Source organism: Artemia franciscana, chromosome 11 (assembly GCF_032884065.1).
Source record: "Artemia franciscana chromosome 11, ASM3288406v1, whole genome shotgun sequence".
Lineage (NCBI taxonomy): Eukaryota > Metazoa > Arthropoda > Branchiopoda > Anostraca > Artemiidae > Artemia > Artemia franciscana.
In genome coordinates this window covers 9,853,788-9,870,422 of record NC_088873.1, presented here as the reverse complement: position 1 = coordinate 9,870,422, position 16,635 = coordinate 9,853,788, and the positions used below count along the sequence as shown (strand labels likewise).

Below are 16,635 nucleotides of genomic sequence, written 5' to 3'. Positions count from 1 at the left end.
TTGCCATTTTTATAATCAACATTAATGTATAAACCAGAAAAATAATTGACCTCGGTCATTGTCTTGTAAGGCTTTCAAAAATGCTATTCGTTTCTTGAAATAATCGAAGATAACATGAAAAAAAAGCCAAAATTAGAAGTTTTATTAAAGTCATGATCCTAACAATTTGAATTTAACTCCAAACACCAGTAGTCAGAGACACTTTCCACTAGCAGGCTGTATTCGCTTTCCCGCAGTCACAAATAAAGCAAATAAACTATGAAAACCAAATCTAGCTTCGTTTTACAGCACACAAACAAGCCATACAATGCCATTTTCTAACCATAATTACTTGGGACTACCAATCAAACTAATTACCCTCTCTTTTTCTTCTTCCGATTTTTGGCTTAGTGCAATTGGTGACAGCTCAGGGGGCTTCTTCAGTGGGCGTGCATCCTTTTCTTCATTTCTTGAATAATTAGCTTTACCCTTCTGTTGTGACTGATTAAATCCTCTAATTGGCGGTAATTTCTATGATAAAACAAGAAGAAAATGATAAATAACTAAGATAAAACAAGTAATATTTGAAACAAATTCAAATCATTATATTTGGTTCGCTAGATTTTAATTGGAATTTTTATTTTATTTTAATCGCATAAAAGGAGGTACAAGCAAGCCACCAAAAAGAGTTTAAATAACGGACACAGAAAATTTACAAAAAGACTTGATCAGACTATAATAACCATGAGTGTCAAAATAAATAAAACCAGACAAGTGAAAACGGAGCTATAATAAAAAAAAACTACATAAAAATAGTATTCAAAGGGTAAAAAATAGTGTTTATGTTATAAATTATATTTACAATACATTATGACGCAAACAAGTTTTTACATTACCCCTTCCTATAATTACAACTGCTGCCCCCCTCTATTGTAAGGATTTCACTACCCCTCTTGTAGATTGTCCCCTGTGGCTCCGAATCTTGTTTTGTGAGGAATAATTAGCGACAGTACTAATAGGATAAAAAAATAACAAGCCTCCAGGTGCTGATAGTGTGGTAAATGACTTTTTTAAACATGGTGGCTCTGGGGTGAGAAATAAGTTACTGAATATTATGAATATGTCCTGCTACATCCTACAAGCCACAGAGCCTAAGGTAACTAGCACCAGTCACTTTTTCCCTTTGAACAGTTTAGTTTGAATGGAAAATACTTTTTTTGTGCTACTTCACTTTGAAATGTCTCATAAAAAATTATTAGTATACTTGAGATTATTTTCTATAAACCAGAAACAAAACTATTTATAAAATCTTAAGTTTACTCGCCAAGATAAATGACTCTATTACATCTGCCACGTTAAAATATATAGAATATATTGAATATAATGAAAACAAGTATATTGAAAATAAAAACAAAACATTAAAAACAGTAAAAACGATTAATTGGAAATATATTGACAATAAATGACAATATCCATCTTGTAGATTGTGCCCAGTGGCTCTGTATCTTGATTGCTAACAATCTAGAGTTTGTGTCAACACAGAGTTGCCAAGGTTGGTACAAAGATCCTATTTAGTTATGCAGACTTAGGATGTATACAATATTTGTGCTCTGGCCAAACTCTACTCCATCTTTTGTGATCACTGTTACTTATGATTCAGGCTTTTGTGCCAATCGTTAAGACGGTTCATTCGACCAGAATATGGATGGATTATATTATATTTTGTAAATTTCTTCTTTATCTTCCACTGCTGTCAAGACACCATTTTATCGTGAGTAATCTTGATGTTTCTGATATTGTTTTGAAGTTGAAAATACAGCAGAGTAGAAAGTGGATAAATCTAAATCAAAAGTTCACAGTTAGAAGGTGATATCTTTTTTTGTGGAAACTAATCAACCTCATACATCTTAGTTGACATTAGATGGTGTAAAGTATAATTTCGGACCTCTTTCTTGATTTTTTTTTCTGGTTTTAAAACAGTTACTTGGCATGCAGGAAGCCAAACAGGAAAAACATACTCCAGATAGAGCTTTAGAGACACAGAGGTTTCTTTAATACCAAATTTCAAATTTTAAAAGCCATTGATGGCGCAAGAGGGGCGTTGATGAAGCTTCTCCAATAGTACCAAAGCTGTACTGCAGTGGTGACATCTGTCTATTTTGATACTATTGTTGTCTCAGCTGTCGCTATATTTCAGTCATTAGCTGACCATAAGGTGTTTTTTAATAGCTTTGTCTTCTTTGGCCATCTGGTATCCATTCTGCAGCATATCCTAAATAAGTCCATCTCTTCTTCTTTAGAATAACAGCAATAACACCTCAAATTTTTAGAATTGCTCACTATTTACTGTGAGCTTATATTTAGAATTCTTCTTAGCCACATTTTATTCAATGAAAGAATGCACTTTCGAGCTGCTGGTTCATTTTACAGAATTCACTAGCACAGAGAAGTATGCTGAGTACGCTATAATTGAAGAGATGTAACTTTAATTATTTAATTTAATAGTATAATAATTTAATAGTACGCTATAATAACTTTAATTAAAGAGACGTTATTAAATGTAAAAGATAAATTACAGCCCCAATCTATTGAATAAAACAAGAAGCATAGTAATTGGCTGATGCAGGATAAAATATATAAACTACCATTGCTTTAAGACACATCATTGATTACATATGCCTAAAAAAAAAAATCATACTTACTTAAAAGAGCTTCCTTTTTTTATGCATTTTGCACCCGATATCTTTATGTATAGCCCTACATACAAGCTGTAAACAAATATAAAATTACAGAAAAACAGAGAAAATCCTTTGAGTTGGAAAAAAGATTTCAGTGGAATACTACTAGATTTAATAAATTGGGTGGTTCTTGTTCTTCATTTGGTATCATTATATAACTTTTGGTATCATTATATGAAATAAGTGACAAAAAACATTGGAGGGCAACTAAACTCCCTCCCACCACGTTTTTCCCAAAAGCCGTCCTATCAAAGCTTGGAGAACAGCATTTTGTTCAGCATACTTGAGACACCCAATAATTACGTCTTTGGAGATAACATGAACCCCCACAGCCTCTGGGGAAAGGTCTTTAAGTTTTAAAATTTGCCCATTGTTTACATATAGTAATAGTTATTGGGAAGTAAGCATATATTTTTTGGGAGGGTAGGGGGTAAATTTTTTGAAGAAGGGGAGGGGGGTACAGGAATGATTTTCTATGGGAAGGGATGTTTCCTGGGGTACACTTTCCAGGGGAACTTTGCAAGAGTTCCTATAAAAATTTCTTTTTATTAGTCTTGCTTTCTCTTTGCTGACTCAATTTTAGATATGGTGATTTTGAGGGGAATTGTCCCGGGGACACTTTACAAGCGGTTGTTATCCCCTCCCACGCCCATCCTTTCACCAAAGTCTCCCATATAAAACCAAGATAATAAATTTTGGTTCAAAAAAGTTAAAAGATTTAATATCTAAGTTTTTGAAGATAACTTGACCCTCAACACTCATGGGGAAATGGCTACAAGCTTTGAAGTTTGCCTATTATTTACATATTTTATTGGTTATTGGGAAGCATACAAATATTCTTTTGAGGGAATTATTTTGGGTGGGATTTTATACAGAGGCACCATTCGGGGGAGGGAGGGCAAATGCCCACCCCAGATTTTCCAGGGGGCCCAAGCTTCCACCAAAAAGGGTCCTTTGCCGGCCATAATAATAACACTATTTGCTATTAACCATTGTAAACTTTGAAAGCAAGTTAGATACATAATCTAATTCTCAAGCTCAGTCAAATGCCCGTTTCCTAGATGATTATATTAATATTATAAATTCTGAATATTTGCAGTAATTCCTCTAAGTTGATAGACTAAAATAGGTCAGTTCCTGGCCTATCATTTCTTGATGGAATCGTTCCTTGTTATCTTCCGATTGCACTACATCGAAGCAATTACGCGAGCAACGAAATCGCTGTCTCAGCAACTCCATGCCGTCAACGTCGACTTGGTTATTTCTCGGTCGCGTACCCTGATTCAGGCCACAAGAAGCAAACTCACCGACCTGTGTTCAGATGCTTCATTTGTATCGCTTTTCAAGAAGGCTAAAGAGTTTGCAACAGAACTCGAAATTGAAGTGCCTGCTGTGAATGGACCCGCGACTAGACCCTCCTCTCTTGGTCAGAAAGGACGACCTTGAAGAATTCAAAAGATCACCAAGCATCGGAAACAATTTGTGACAACTTTGACGCTAGAAAAGAATTTCATCGAATCTGGAAATTGTACTACTACTTTGGCGGATGTAATGAAGCAATAATACTTCTAAACTTGTGACCGTTTACAAGCCGAATTTGACAGAAGGTTCACAAATAACTTGCCACTGCTGAGTACGCTCGAAGCCTTGGATCCAAGCTCAACCAAGTTTATGAACGCAGAGCTGCTCAAGCTTTTCTCTTCTCTTTAGGGCGAGCTGGATATCGACAGCATTCTTCTCGAATCTCAAGCTGGTATTGCCAAGCGTTTCTTGCTCAATGAGAAGAAAAAGCCGGAAAACTTCCTAGACATTGTCGACCATCTTCAGGCATTATCAGTGGCTTACTCAGAAGTAATTAAAGTACTTTGTATTGCTGCCACACTTCCTGAGACAACAGCGAGCAATGAGCGTTTGTTTTCTAGCCTAGAAATAGTGAAAAACTACCTGCGGTCTACATCAGGAGATGATCGTCTCAGTCACCTCCTTTTGATATTTGCAGAGAAGGATTTAGTAAAAAATTTGGACTACAACCAGCTTGTTGACGATTTTGCAAAGATGAAAGCTCGGCGGTTCCCCTTGTTACCTTGAATGTTGTTATATATTTTTTTCTTGTTATGTTTTTCCTTTTTGTAAATATATTTGATCTGGAAGATTTCTGCTGAAGGGACACTGAGATTTTGGTTACAACCCTCAGCATAACAATGAAGGTTACTTTCACCAACCTATTGTTTACTTAAATAAGAGAGTCTCTCGCTGAGGAATGCCAGCCTGTAGTCTGGTTGAATTTTCAGTTTAATCACTCAATCTCGTTGATTGTATTCTTCGCTGTTATAATTAATCTTAGAGGTCAGTGTGGCTGAGTTCCACATTTGGGGTTACAGTACATTTCCAAGTAACACACGGGTGCTAAAAATGCATTTTACTTAGAATATTTGATCAATGTGCTGCCAAAACCCGGATTTTTCTTACGCCACACAAAGTGAATCAGGGGGGGGGGCAGATGGAGTCCATGCCCACCCCAAGATTTGGACCAAATGGCGCCGCTGATTTTATATGAGGAGATTTGTACATTTGGAGGGTAGTCTCTGGAAGTGAACTTTCTATAGGAAATTTCACATGGGAGGAAGCTTTGCCAGAATTAATACACAAATATCGTTTTAATTTTGCCAAATTCAAACCTGCATTAGTTGAAAAAAAAATTCAGAAATTAAAAAAAAGAAGAATACTGTTTTATTTAAGAGAAAGTAGGGGACAACACTAAAACTCAAAGTATATATAAATCATTCCATATATGAAATTCCATATAATTTCTATCTAAGGCAAGTAGAGGTAAGATAAAAGACCTTTGAATCACAAAACAACTTACAATGATGGTCAATGACATGACATGTAAAGCTTTGTTAAATGCCATTTTTTAATCTTCACAGCACTACATGGGGGAGGGGAGGGTAAAAAGTAACTAAAAGACCGCCAACATTAGTGCAAACAGGCCCTGCCCTTTTGTGGGGAACAGAACATTGGAGAGAGGAGGGGGTTAAATCAGATAAAGTATACTTTAGGCCAGTATTTTTTCATTTTTATAGAGGGAATAATCCCTCTTTTGTGTGTGTAGGTATGATCATAGGCTAAGAGTGCTTCTAGAAACTTGAATTGAAAATGGCAACAGGGCAAAAAGAGCTCATAAATAGTCATTACTAATAAACCAAAGAAAATTATCATTTTCTTTCTGCAAAGCTACTCAATTCAAGCTATTCCAGATGGTCAAAATAAAATACAAATCAGACAAACAAGATCGTGATAATTCTTACATCAATACTGTGTATTTGGGAATTCCTGCTTAACTTATACTGTGCATCTTCTTCTCTCATTTTTTCCTCCCATGCATATAAATCCTGCAAAATTTTGTCTCTCATCTCTACATCCACTTTCATTTTCTGAACTTGCTCAGCTTGGTGCTCCATTCTATCAAAGAAAAATAATTTAAATTCAAATATATAACTGAAATAGCAGCCCTGTATACTCCAATGGAATGGATTTCTTTCTAAGGAGTTTTGGACTATAATTGTATAAGCCAGAACTAATGTGAGCCAACCATTGATTTCTATTTGGGTTAAGAATTTGTGAGTCAGCTAGCTGTATAATAAGTACAGTTATCTCAGTAACAAATAATTAACTCAGCAGACCTTATTCAAATTGAGATTACCAGCCAAAAACTGACAATGTTAATATTGACTCCTGTGAATGACAAGAATTTTTCAAAAGCAGACAATTGAAAGAGAAAAAACAATGCAACTATCTTGAAAGAACTGATTTATTTTATTGGTTTATTTTTTATCTTTCCGTTAAACAGCAAGCAGGAGACCTTAAGAGGACCCAGGCTAGGGAATGCAGTCCCTCATCTAAAAAGATTTTACATAGATTTGTGAATTTTTTAATAGGTTATTTTGTATATTTTATCCTAGCATTACTGAACCCATAAAAAATAGTGTTTTCCTGGTTTACCATTTCATGTAGTTTACTTAATTTGCTGCTATTTGACACAGTCTACTATTTTCCATATCTAAAAAAAAAGAAAATCTTATAATTTTTCTCATTCAGAAGTCTCAGCCCATTTGGTTGTCAGAACTGATTTGTCAATATAAAAAGATTTTGCCTGAGCCAAATCGTCCTTTTTTTTGCAAAGTAGCAAGTAAGTGGTACATTGGAAGACTAAATAATATCTGGATAATTTTGGTAATTATTTCATTCAGACTTTTTGTTACATTTACAGCTATTTTGTTCCATCATGGTGTCCCAACCCCCCACCTATTGCATGTTTTCTTATGTTTACCAGACCACTGGTAGAATATGCTTGTCCTGTTTCGCATTACAGCCTGACTTCAGACCAGAGGGACTGCCTGGAAAGGATCCAATACCAAGAGTTTTTTAAAGTACCTTTTCTTTAGTTTGACTCTGTGATATTTAAAATCAATAGCTAAATTTTCATGACAATGACTATGCCTATAATTTTTATTTGTTTTGTGCTTTATCTTTTATTATGACAAGAACTGCCACTAATTAGCATGATCATGTAAGGCATTTTTTAATAAATATGTGCTATTGTTAGCTACTTAGAATAAAAAAAAGCTGCGTAGTATTAAAAACCGACTTTGAAAAAGAGGGGAAAACAGAGAGAGCAAGAAATAGATTCTGCAAAAACCCTTCCTTAGAATCATGATAGAACCTAATGAAGAGTAAACCTAAGGCAAGAGTAACCAAAAAAGGAAAAAAGCACTGCCAAGGAAAATTTTTAGATGGGTTTTGATTAGTTGCCAAGACATATTACCAGATACAATGTTACAAGAATGTAGTAAACCTTAACATCTGGTTAAGAAATATATTTAAAAAGTTGGAAAAACAGTTATACATAAGGAAAAAGTTGATATATATGTAGAACACTTCAATCTACTAACCTTTGTTCTAGTCCCAGTGCAGACAGATGACCCTTTGTGAGCCAATCTTTGGAATAGGTGAAGCAGAATGCTCATTAAACCCTTTTAGAAGGCTTCTTAATCACTGGTATGAATGTGAACTTGACTACCATTACAGGCATGGTGCCATACAGAGCAAAAAGTTCACTGTATGGGTATCAAATTATTACTCAGACGTACCATATCAATAAAAAAGTAAAAAGGTAAAGAATACAGCGTTAGACTTTACAGTCCCTACCGGCGGTGCTGATCTCCATTTCTTGGCCCTTCAGCCAGGAAATGCAATGGGGAGTTGGGGGCCAACCATCCTGTGCTTTCGCACACCCTTCCAGTTTATCTTCCCCAGATTTCTCCAGGTACCAATTTAGAGCTGGGTCAACTCTGGCTAAGCTTACTGAGCCACACCACTGACCCCCATCCCAAACTAATTAATTGGGTATACTGGAATTTGAACCTGCATCCTCTCAGACGAAGGATTCTGAATCCAGCACACCAATCCACTAGGCCAGGATGGCTCCAGCACCATATCAATATGTCTCATTAGTTCAATAAATAAAATACATAGATCCTGTGAATATGAAGCATATGATAACCCTCTCTCTTTTGCATATGACATTATTATAAAAGGATTATGATTATTGTAGAAGCAAAGAAAATTACTGGATTTATTGGCTGTTTTTTTTTTATTATGTCCTTCTCTTAGGCAATACTGTTTGGACTGGTTAGACTATTTAGATCAAGTGGTCAGAAGATATACTCAAAACCTTACAATATCATCAGTGGTGTCTGACAAGGTACAATCCTTAGCCCAACCCTCTTCTTGATTTACATCAATGACTTAGTCACCAGGGTTAGCAACAATATCACACTACTTGCCAATGATTCCAAGCTCTTTGGTCCAGCAGACAGCACAAGCCTCTATTCTGATCTCAACCATATCCAAGAGTGGGCTGAAGAGTGGCTACTATCATTCAACATCAGCAAATGCTCCTTCTTACACTTTGGACCAAAGAACAAAAACGTAGTGTACTCAATGTGGGATCCTGATAAGCAAACACACATTGATCTTCAAACCCAAAACAAAGAAAGGGACTTGGGTGTACTTGTTGATAATCAGCTCAAATTTCACTCCCACACAAGGAATATGGTTTCCAAATCTAACACAGGACTTGGCCTACTCAAGAGATCTATTACAAGCAGATCCCTCAAAGTCTTTCTTAGACTTTATAAAGCCATTGTAAGACCGAACCCTTAACTTTGGAAACTGCATAGCTGCTCCCCAATACAAAGGCAACATGAAACTTCTTGAGGGCATGCAGAGACATGCCACCAAGGTTATAGATGGGCTGAAAGACCTCCCCTACTAAGAAAGACTAAAAAAAACTCAATCTACCTACACTGGTTTACTGCCACAGACAAGGTAACATGCTGCTTACCCACAAACTCTCCAACAACACATCTAGTCTCCTTAACCTGAACAAGTCTCAGCAATCCCATACAAGAGGCCATTCAAAGAAACTTTCTAAATGTCATGTGAACACAAGAATGCATCAAAACTTCTTCTCCAAAAGAGTTGTCAACAACTGGAATTCCCTCTCCAAGTCTACAGTGTCAGCAACTTTCAAGAAGTCACTGGATAAGGAGTGGTCATGCAGGAACTGGAAATACTGCTGGCATGATCAAGATAAGTAGCAAGTGTCAGCCATCATTGCTCATGGAGCAACACAAATCCATTGGATCTTATCACTCCAAAGTGCAAATTAAGGTACTTTGTTTATTATAAGGAATACAGGTACAATGTTTCTCTACTTTGGAGAGTGAGGTTTTCATCAATGAAAACTTAACTTCAATGGTCATTCAATAAGTTCTATACAAATGTATAATCTAATCTTTGAAATGAAAGAGCTCAGATCTTAAATGAAAACCAACTTGAAACTGGGAATATAACCTCATGCTTCATGAACCAACAACCATAATTAGATTAGTTTAGAGACAATTGGCTTGGCCAAATCACTTGAATCAGATACTGGATCAGAAGGAACAAAGCTGTATTTGCCAGTAGATGTCTTGCCAATTTTAGCTACTAAGTTCTTATTTTATAGGAATTCTAAAAACAATTATTTCTAATTATACATTAATAAATCATAGACAATAACTAGATAATAATTAATGTTCATAAGCATAATCACAATTGTCCACATTGCACTTACCAAGCATTTTATTTTAAGGGGGTAGGTAACAAACCTGTTATCCAGCCTCACATTAGCCAAATTGACCCTAGGCCCCCATTACCAAGTAGAGATTGATCCACTGTTATAATACAGGGTTTAAGATCAAAAGCAATAATGTTTTATGACTTGTAATTATGGTCTATCAAGAAAAAACAAATATGAAATACTATATCTGTAAATATGTAGCTAATAACAGCATAAATCTGGAGTTGCATGCTCTTCAAAATGGACCATTACCAAACAATCTTGCTTTAATTTAGTGAGATTTTCCTAATTTGTAAACTATGCATAGGAGTCAAGTTGAGAAACAAGCAAGGGAGGTCTCTGTCAATTTTTCCAAATTTCAAATGTTCTTTTGGCAGCACCAGCTGCAATTGGTACACATGCTGTCAAGCTGTAGACATTTAGCAAGTTTAAGTAAAGTTGGTTAAGTTATATCCTTTATTTAGATGTTCTATGAAGCAAGTAACCCTTGCCCAGAGCAATTTCCAGGATTTTTTTTTTTCAGGGAGGTTTTACACAGCAAAAACAAACTGCAAAAAAAGTTTATATTCATTTTTGTTACATTTTTACAAGTCAGACAAACATTTTTATTTGGGAGGGGGAGGGGGGGGGGTTAAACCCCCTAAACCCAAGCTTTTGAGTGGCAGTCCTCAGGGATATGTCTGGGTCCTATACTATTCATAATCTTGGTAAAATTCTAGTTAATTGACTTCTTGCTATCTCAGAAAGGGCTTAGGTTAGGAAAATGAAACTTTCAGGGATGAATCTACAGACTAAAGTATGTCCCAGGAAGGTATTTTGAAGCAACTACCTCCACTCCTTCTCCCTCTAGAGGGCCCTGACCTTTAAAAATATGTGTGTTATAAAAGTTAAACCTTGAAAATAGATCTTCTGCTTAATTGAAGTATAAAAAATTTATTTTCAGCTTCATAACTTTGCTCAATTCCATTTTATAAAGTTTTAAAGATAGGCAAATACATTTCCTAAATTTTGAAAAGAAAACTTTGATATGGCCCAAATTTCTACTCAAATAATAACCCTAGGAATTGCATTTTCAGGACCTGTTTTGTCAAAATTTCAATTGGTACAGACCTGTCATGTAGGCAAATTTCAGGGCCCTCTATAGGGAGGAGTGGAGGTGGGTTCTTTAAAATACCTTCCCAGGGCATACTTTAACCTGTAGACATGTCCCTGAAAGTTTCATTTTCATAACCTAAACCCAAGGGAAAAACAATCCGTATTCAGATCTATACCTCATTATTCTAATGATTGCCCTAGAGCTTTGTTGATGGTGATTGCTAATCGAACATTCCCTGTGTCCCTGTCGTCATTTACATATCCCCTCTGTGCACCCGGCGTCCCCGTCGTAGTTTTGTCCCTGTGTCCCAGTCTGTAATTTCTCTTTGAGTGTCCCGGTCGTCATTCATATTCCCTGTGTCCCGGTCGTCATTTATATTCCCTGTGTCATGGTCGACAGTTGTTTCCCGGTGTCTCAGTCTGTAATTTCTCTTTGAGTGTCCCGGTCGGCATTCATATTCCCTGTGTCCCGGTCATAATTTGTGTCCCGGTGTCCCGTTCTGTAATTTCTCATTGAGTGTTCCGGTCGTCATTTATATTCCCTGTGTCCCGGCCGTCATTTGTGTCCCGGTTGTCCTGGGGAAAAAGAATCCGTATTCAGATCTATAGCTAATTATTCTAATGATTGCCCTTTGCTTTGTTGATGGCGATTGCTAATCGAATATTCCCTGTGTCCCGTTCGTCATTTATATATCCCCCCCTGTGCCTCCCGGCGTCCAAGTTCTAGTTGTGTCCCTTTGTCCCGGTCGTCATTTATATTCCCTTTGTCTTGGTCGTTATTTGTGTCCTGCTGTCCCAGTCTGTAATTTCTCTTTGAGTGTCCCGGTCGTCATTTATATTCCCTGTGTCCCAGTGTCCCGGTCGTCATTTGTGTCCCGGTCTGTAATTTCGTCAGTGGACAAACATGATGTGAGTCGACAAACAACTTCATGACGGCATAATGATCAATCCTTATAATGACGTCAGTCGACACACAAACATGACGTCAGTCAACAAACAAACATAAAACTTATATATATATATATATATATATATATATATATATATATATATATATATATATATATATATATATATATATATATATATAGATGAGGGGGTTCACTCCCTCTTCATCAAACATGAGTTTAAACACGAACTCAGTTACAACTGATCGCACATTTCATCATTAGTATTATTGGGTCCATTGACTGTACCTGTCCGTAAATCATCAATGATAGTAGTTATGTTTATAGGTGCTTCCTTTTTCATTAATTCATCCTTATGCTCTCTTTTACACTTAAACATGCAGAATCTAATCAAATTGTCTGTGTTTCGTTCAATTTATTACCTTGTGAGAGCTGAATGGATAAAGTTCCGCTTCCTAAATTATAAGGTTGCAGGTTCGAATCCTCGTCTCGTAAGGCAAAGGCGATTATTCAAAACATTGATTGGAATGAGCTGAAAAAGTTTTTTTTTTTCATTTTTTTCTTTACATTGTGTGAAGGCAGTCCATTACAGATTTATTTGATTTCCTCATTGTGCGTTTGCACGCAGTACACCTTCGGATAATTTTTTTTAGGATTGTTGGTAGGCTCAGTAATTATGCGTTTGGGGATAGAATATAATGGGCCCTTTTAAAAGTACAAAGTGATTTGAGGCTTACTGTTGATTTGACTGAAAATTCAAAAGTGATTTGAGGGCTTATTGGATTTGAAATTTGAAGCTATAGGGCGCTTTTTAAAGTCAAAAGTGATTTGAGGCTGACTACCTGCCCCCGACACCTTTCATTTCCTGGAACAAACATTAAAAAAATCATACATACATTTTTCAATATTGTTGATAGGCTCAGTAATTATGCGCTCGGGGATGTTAAACCTTTTGTGATCATGCTGCGCTTTTTCCTGCTGGTGTTTTCAATATGCTAAAATTTCAGGATGCTAGGCGCCTGTGCTCGTATTACCTTTAATATATTATATTAAGTCCCTTCTTTAATTGCCTTCACGTACTCGGAACCGAAAACGGTAAATGTTACTTTTGTTCCAAGTGCTCTAAAGTGCGTATTACTGCTTATGGCAAGATTCTGACGATCACAGATTGTTTCTTTGTCATTATTAGAGAAGTGCATCCATTTCTGGTTGACCCTCCTCCTCCATGGGGCAAACTAAAAATGCGCAACGTGGGATTGCTTACAGGAAACATAACCTATAGAGCGAAGCGTATTAGTCCATAAGCCTCACGGGCAGCGGGGCGAGGTCTTTAATCTATATTTATTCAACAAAGTGATAAAAAAAAAGAAAAAAACAATAAACGAGGTTTATTTAATAAATAAACTATAAATGACGACCGGGACAAAAAAACTAAAAAGAAATAAAAACTAAAAACTAATAAAAAAAACTAAAAAATCTAAAAATCTAAATAAGCTAAAAAAGAAAAAAAAAGGAAAAAAATAAACGAGAAAAACAAAACTAAAAAACGAATGTATATACAGACCGGGACACCGGGATACAAATGATGACCGGGACCCGGGACACAGGGAATATAAATGACGACCGGGACACAGGGACACAACTACAACGGGGACACCGGGGGAAACAGGGGGATAACCTGACAATCTATTTATATGCAAAGACAATGGGACAGCAAAGAATGTTGTATATTCGCAAGTTTTACGTAGTTAAAACCATATATATATATATCTATCTATATTCACAGGTGGGACATAGGGACACAACTACAATGGCGCGTAACTATTATGGCGCGTAACGACTTACGCGCGCGGGGGGGCTTGGGGGGGGCGCGAAGCGCCCCCACCAACTAGGTGTTGGGGTGGCGCGAAGCGCCACCCCAACAGCTAGTATAAATATAAATATAATATAAATTAGCAATCAACAAAGCACCGAGACACAAATGACGACCGGGACACAGGGAGTATAAATGACGACCAGGACATAAGTAAAAAAAAAACTAAAAAAACTAAAAAAATGGTAAAAACTACAAAAAAACTAAAAACTAATAAAAAAACTAAAAAATCTAAAAATCTAAATAAACTAAAAAAGAAAAAAAAGAAAAAAGGAAAAAAATAAAGGAGAAAAACAAAACTAAAAAACGAATAGTATATACAGACCGGGACACCGGGATACAAATGACGACCGGGACACAGGGAATATAAATGACGACCGAGACACAGGGACACAACTACAATGGGGACGCCGGGGGGCACAGGGGGATATAAATGACGACCGGGACACCGGGACACAAGGAATATAAATGACGCCCGGGACACTCAAAGAGAAATCACAGACTGGAACACCGGGACACAAATGACGACCGGGACACAGGGAATATAAATGACGACCGGGACACAGGGACATAACTACAAAGGGGACGCCGGGGTAAGGCAAAAACTACAAAAAAAACTAATAAAAAAAAATTAAGAATAAAAAAATAAAAAAGATAAAAACTAAAAAAAAAGTAAAAAGAAAAAACGAAAAAAAACTAAAAAAGCTAAAAAAAAAGGTAAAAACCAATAAAAAACTGAAAAGAAAAAAAGGAATAAAACTAAAAAAATTTTCATCTAAAAAACTAAAAAAAACTAAAAAAAGGTAAAAACTAAAAGAACTAAAAAGAAAAAAAAAACTAAAAAAAGGAAAAAAACTGAAAAATAAAGGAGAAAAAGAAAACTAAAAAAATATAAATAAAAATAAAAAAAATAAAAAGATAAAAACTTCAAAAAAAACGAAAAAGAAAAAAGAAAAAAACTAAAAAACCTAAAAAAAGGTCAAAACCAATAAAAAAAAAACTAAAAGGAAAAAAAGGGAAAAAATTAAAAATTTATTTTATCATATACCAATTCAAAAACGAATGTATACCGGGATGACGACCGGGACACAGGGAATATAAATGACACAACTACAACGGGGACGCCGGGGGGCACAGGGGGATATAAATGACGACCGGGACACAAAGAATATAAATGACGCCCGGGACACTCAAAGAGAAATCAGAGACTGGGACACCGGGACACAAATGACGACCGGGACACAGGGAATATAAATGACGACCGGGACACAGGGACATAACTACAAAGGGGACGCCGGGGTGCACAGGGGGATATATAAATGACGATGGCGACTCAGGGAATGGTCGATTAGCAATCACCATCAACAAAGCTCAAGGGCAATCATTAGAATCATGAGGTATAGATCTGAATACGGATTGTTTTCCCATTGACCATTATATGTTGCATGTTCAAGAGTCGGTAAACCTGACAATCTATTTATATGCACAGACAATGGGACAGCAAAGAATGTTGTATATTCGCAAGTTTTACGTAGTTAAAAACATATATATATATATCTATCTATATTCACAGGTGGGACATAGGGACACAACTACAATGGCGCGTAACTAATATGGCGCGTAACGACTTACGCGCGCGGGGGGGCTTGGGGGGGGGCGCGAAGCGCCCCCACCAACTAGGTGTTGGGGTGGCGCGAAGCGCCACCCCAACAGCTAGTATATATATATAAATAAGTTGTATGTTTGTTTGTTGACTGACGTCATGTTTGTGTGTCGACTGACGTCATTATAAGGATTCATCATTATGCCGTCATGAAGTTGTTTGTCGACTCACATCATGTTTGTCCACTGACGAAATTACAGACCGGGACACAAATGACGACCGGGACACAGGGAATATAAATGACGACCGGGACACTCAAAGAGAAATTACAGACTGGGACAGCGGGACACAAATAACGACTGAGACACAGGGAATATAAATGACGACCGGGACAAAGGGACACAACTACAACTTGGACGCCGGGAGGCACAGGGAGGGATATATAAATGACGAACGGGACACAGGGAATATTCGATTAGCAATCACCATCAACAAATCTCAAGGGCAATCATTAGAATAATGAGCTATTGATCTGAATACGGATTGTTTTTCCCAAGGACAACCAGGACACAAATGACGACCGGGACACAGGGAATATAAATGACGACCGGGACACAATGAAAAATTACAGAACGGGACACCGGGACACAAATTATGACCGGGACACAGGGAATATGAATGACGACCGGGACACTCAAAAAGAAAATACAGACTGGGACACCGGGACACAACTGACGACCGGGACACAGGGAATATAAATGACGACCGGGACAAAGGGACACAGGGAATGTGAATGACGACCGAGACACTCAAAGAGAAATTACAGACTGTGACACAGGGACAAAACTACGACGGGGATGCCGGGTGCACAGGGGGGATATATAAATGACGACGGGGACACAGGGAATGTTCGATTAGCAATCACCATCAACAAAGCTCAAGGGCAATCATTAGAATAATGAGGTATAGATCTGAATACGGATTGTTTTTCCCATGGATAATTATATGTTGTATGTTCAAGAGTCGGTCGGTATGTTGTCGGTATGTTGTATGTTCAAGAGTCGGACACAGGGACACAACTACAATGGCGCGTAACTAATATGGCCCCCTCCAACTAGGGGTTGGGTGGTGCGAAGCGCCACCCCAACAGCTAGTAAGTAATAAAAACATACGAATATAGAGGGTAATTCCGTAAATTAATTCTTAAGTTATGTATACTTTTTACTGATGAAAAAGTTCGTAAAAAATTTAAA

General features: G+C 36.9%; 1 protein-coding gene across 2 annotated transcripts in view; it reads right to left on the bottom strand.

The window, feature by feature from the left end:
- LOC136032783 (RNA polymerase II-associated protein 3-like) overlaps positions 1-16,635 on the bottom strand; it is a 75,851-nt gene that overhangs the window by 40,848 nt on the left and 18,368 nt on the right. For both annotated transcript variants that reach the window (XM_065713142.1, XM_065713143.1), the window contains exons 2-3: positions 6,026-6,179; positions 358-510 (exon numbers count right to left, since the gene is read on the bottom strand). In XM_065713142.1, the coding sequence (XP_065569214.1) occupies positions 358-510; positions 6,026-6,178 (306 nt within the window). In that variant the 5' untranslated portion in view covers position 6,179. The remainder of the gene's footprint in view (positions 1-357; positions 511-6,025; positions 6,180-16,635) is intronic.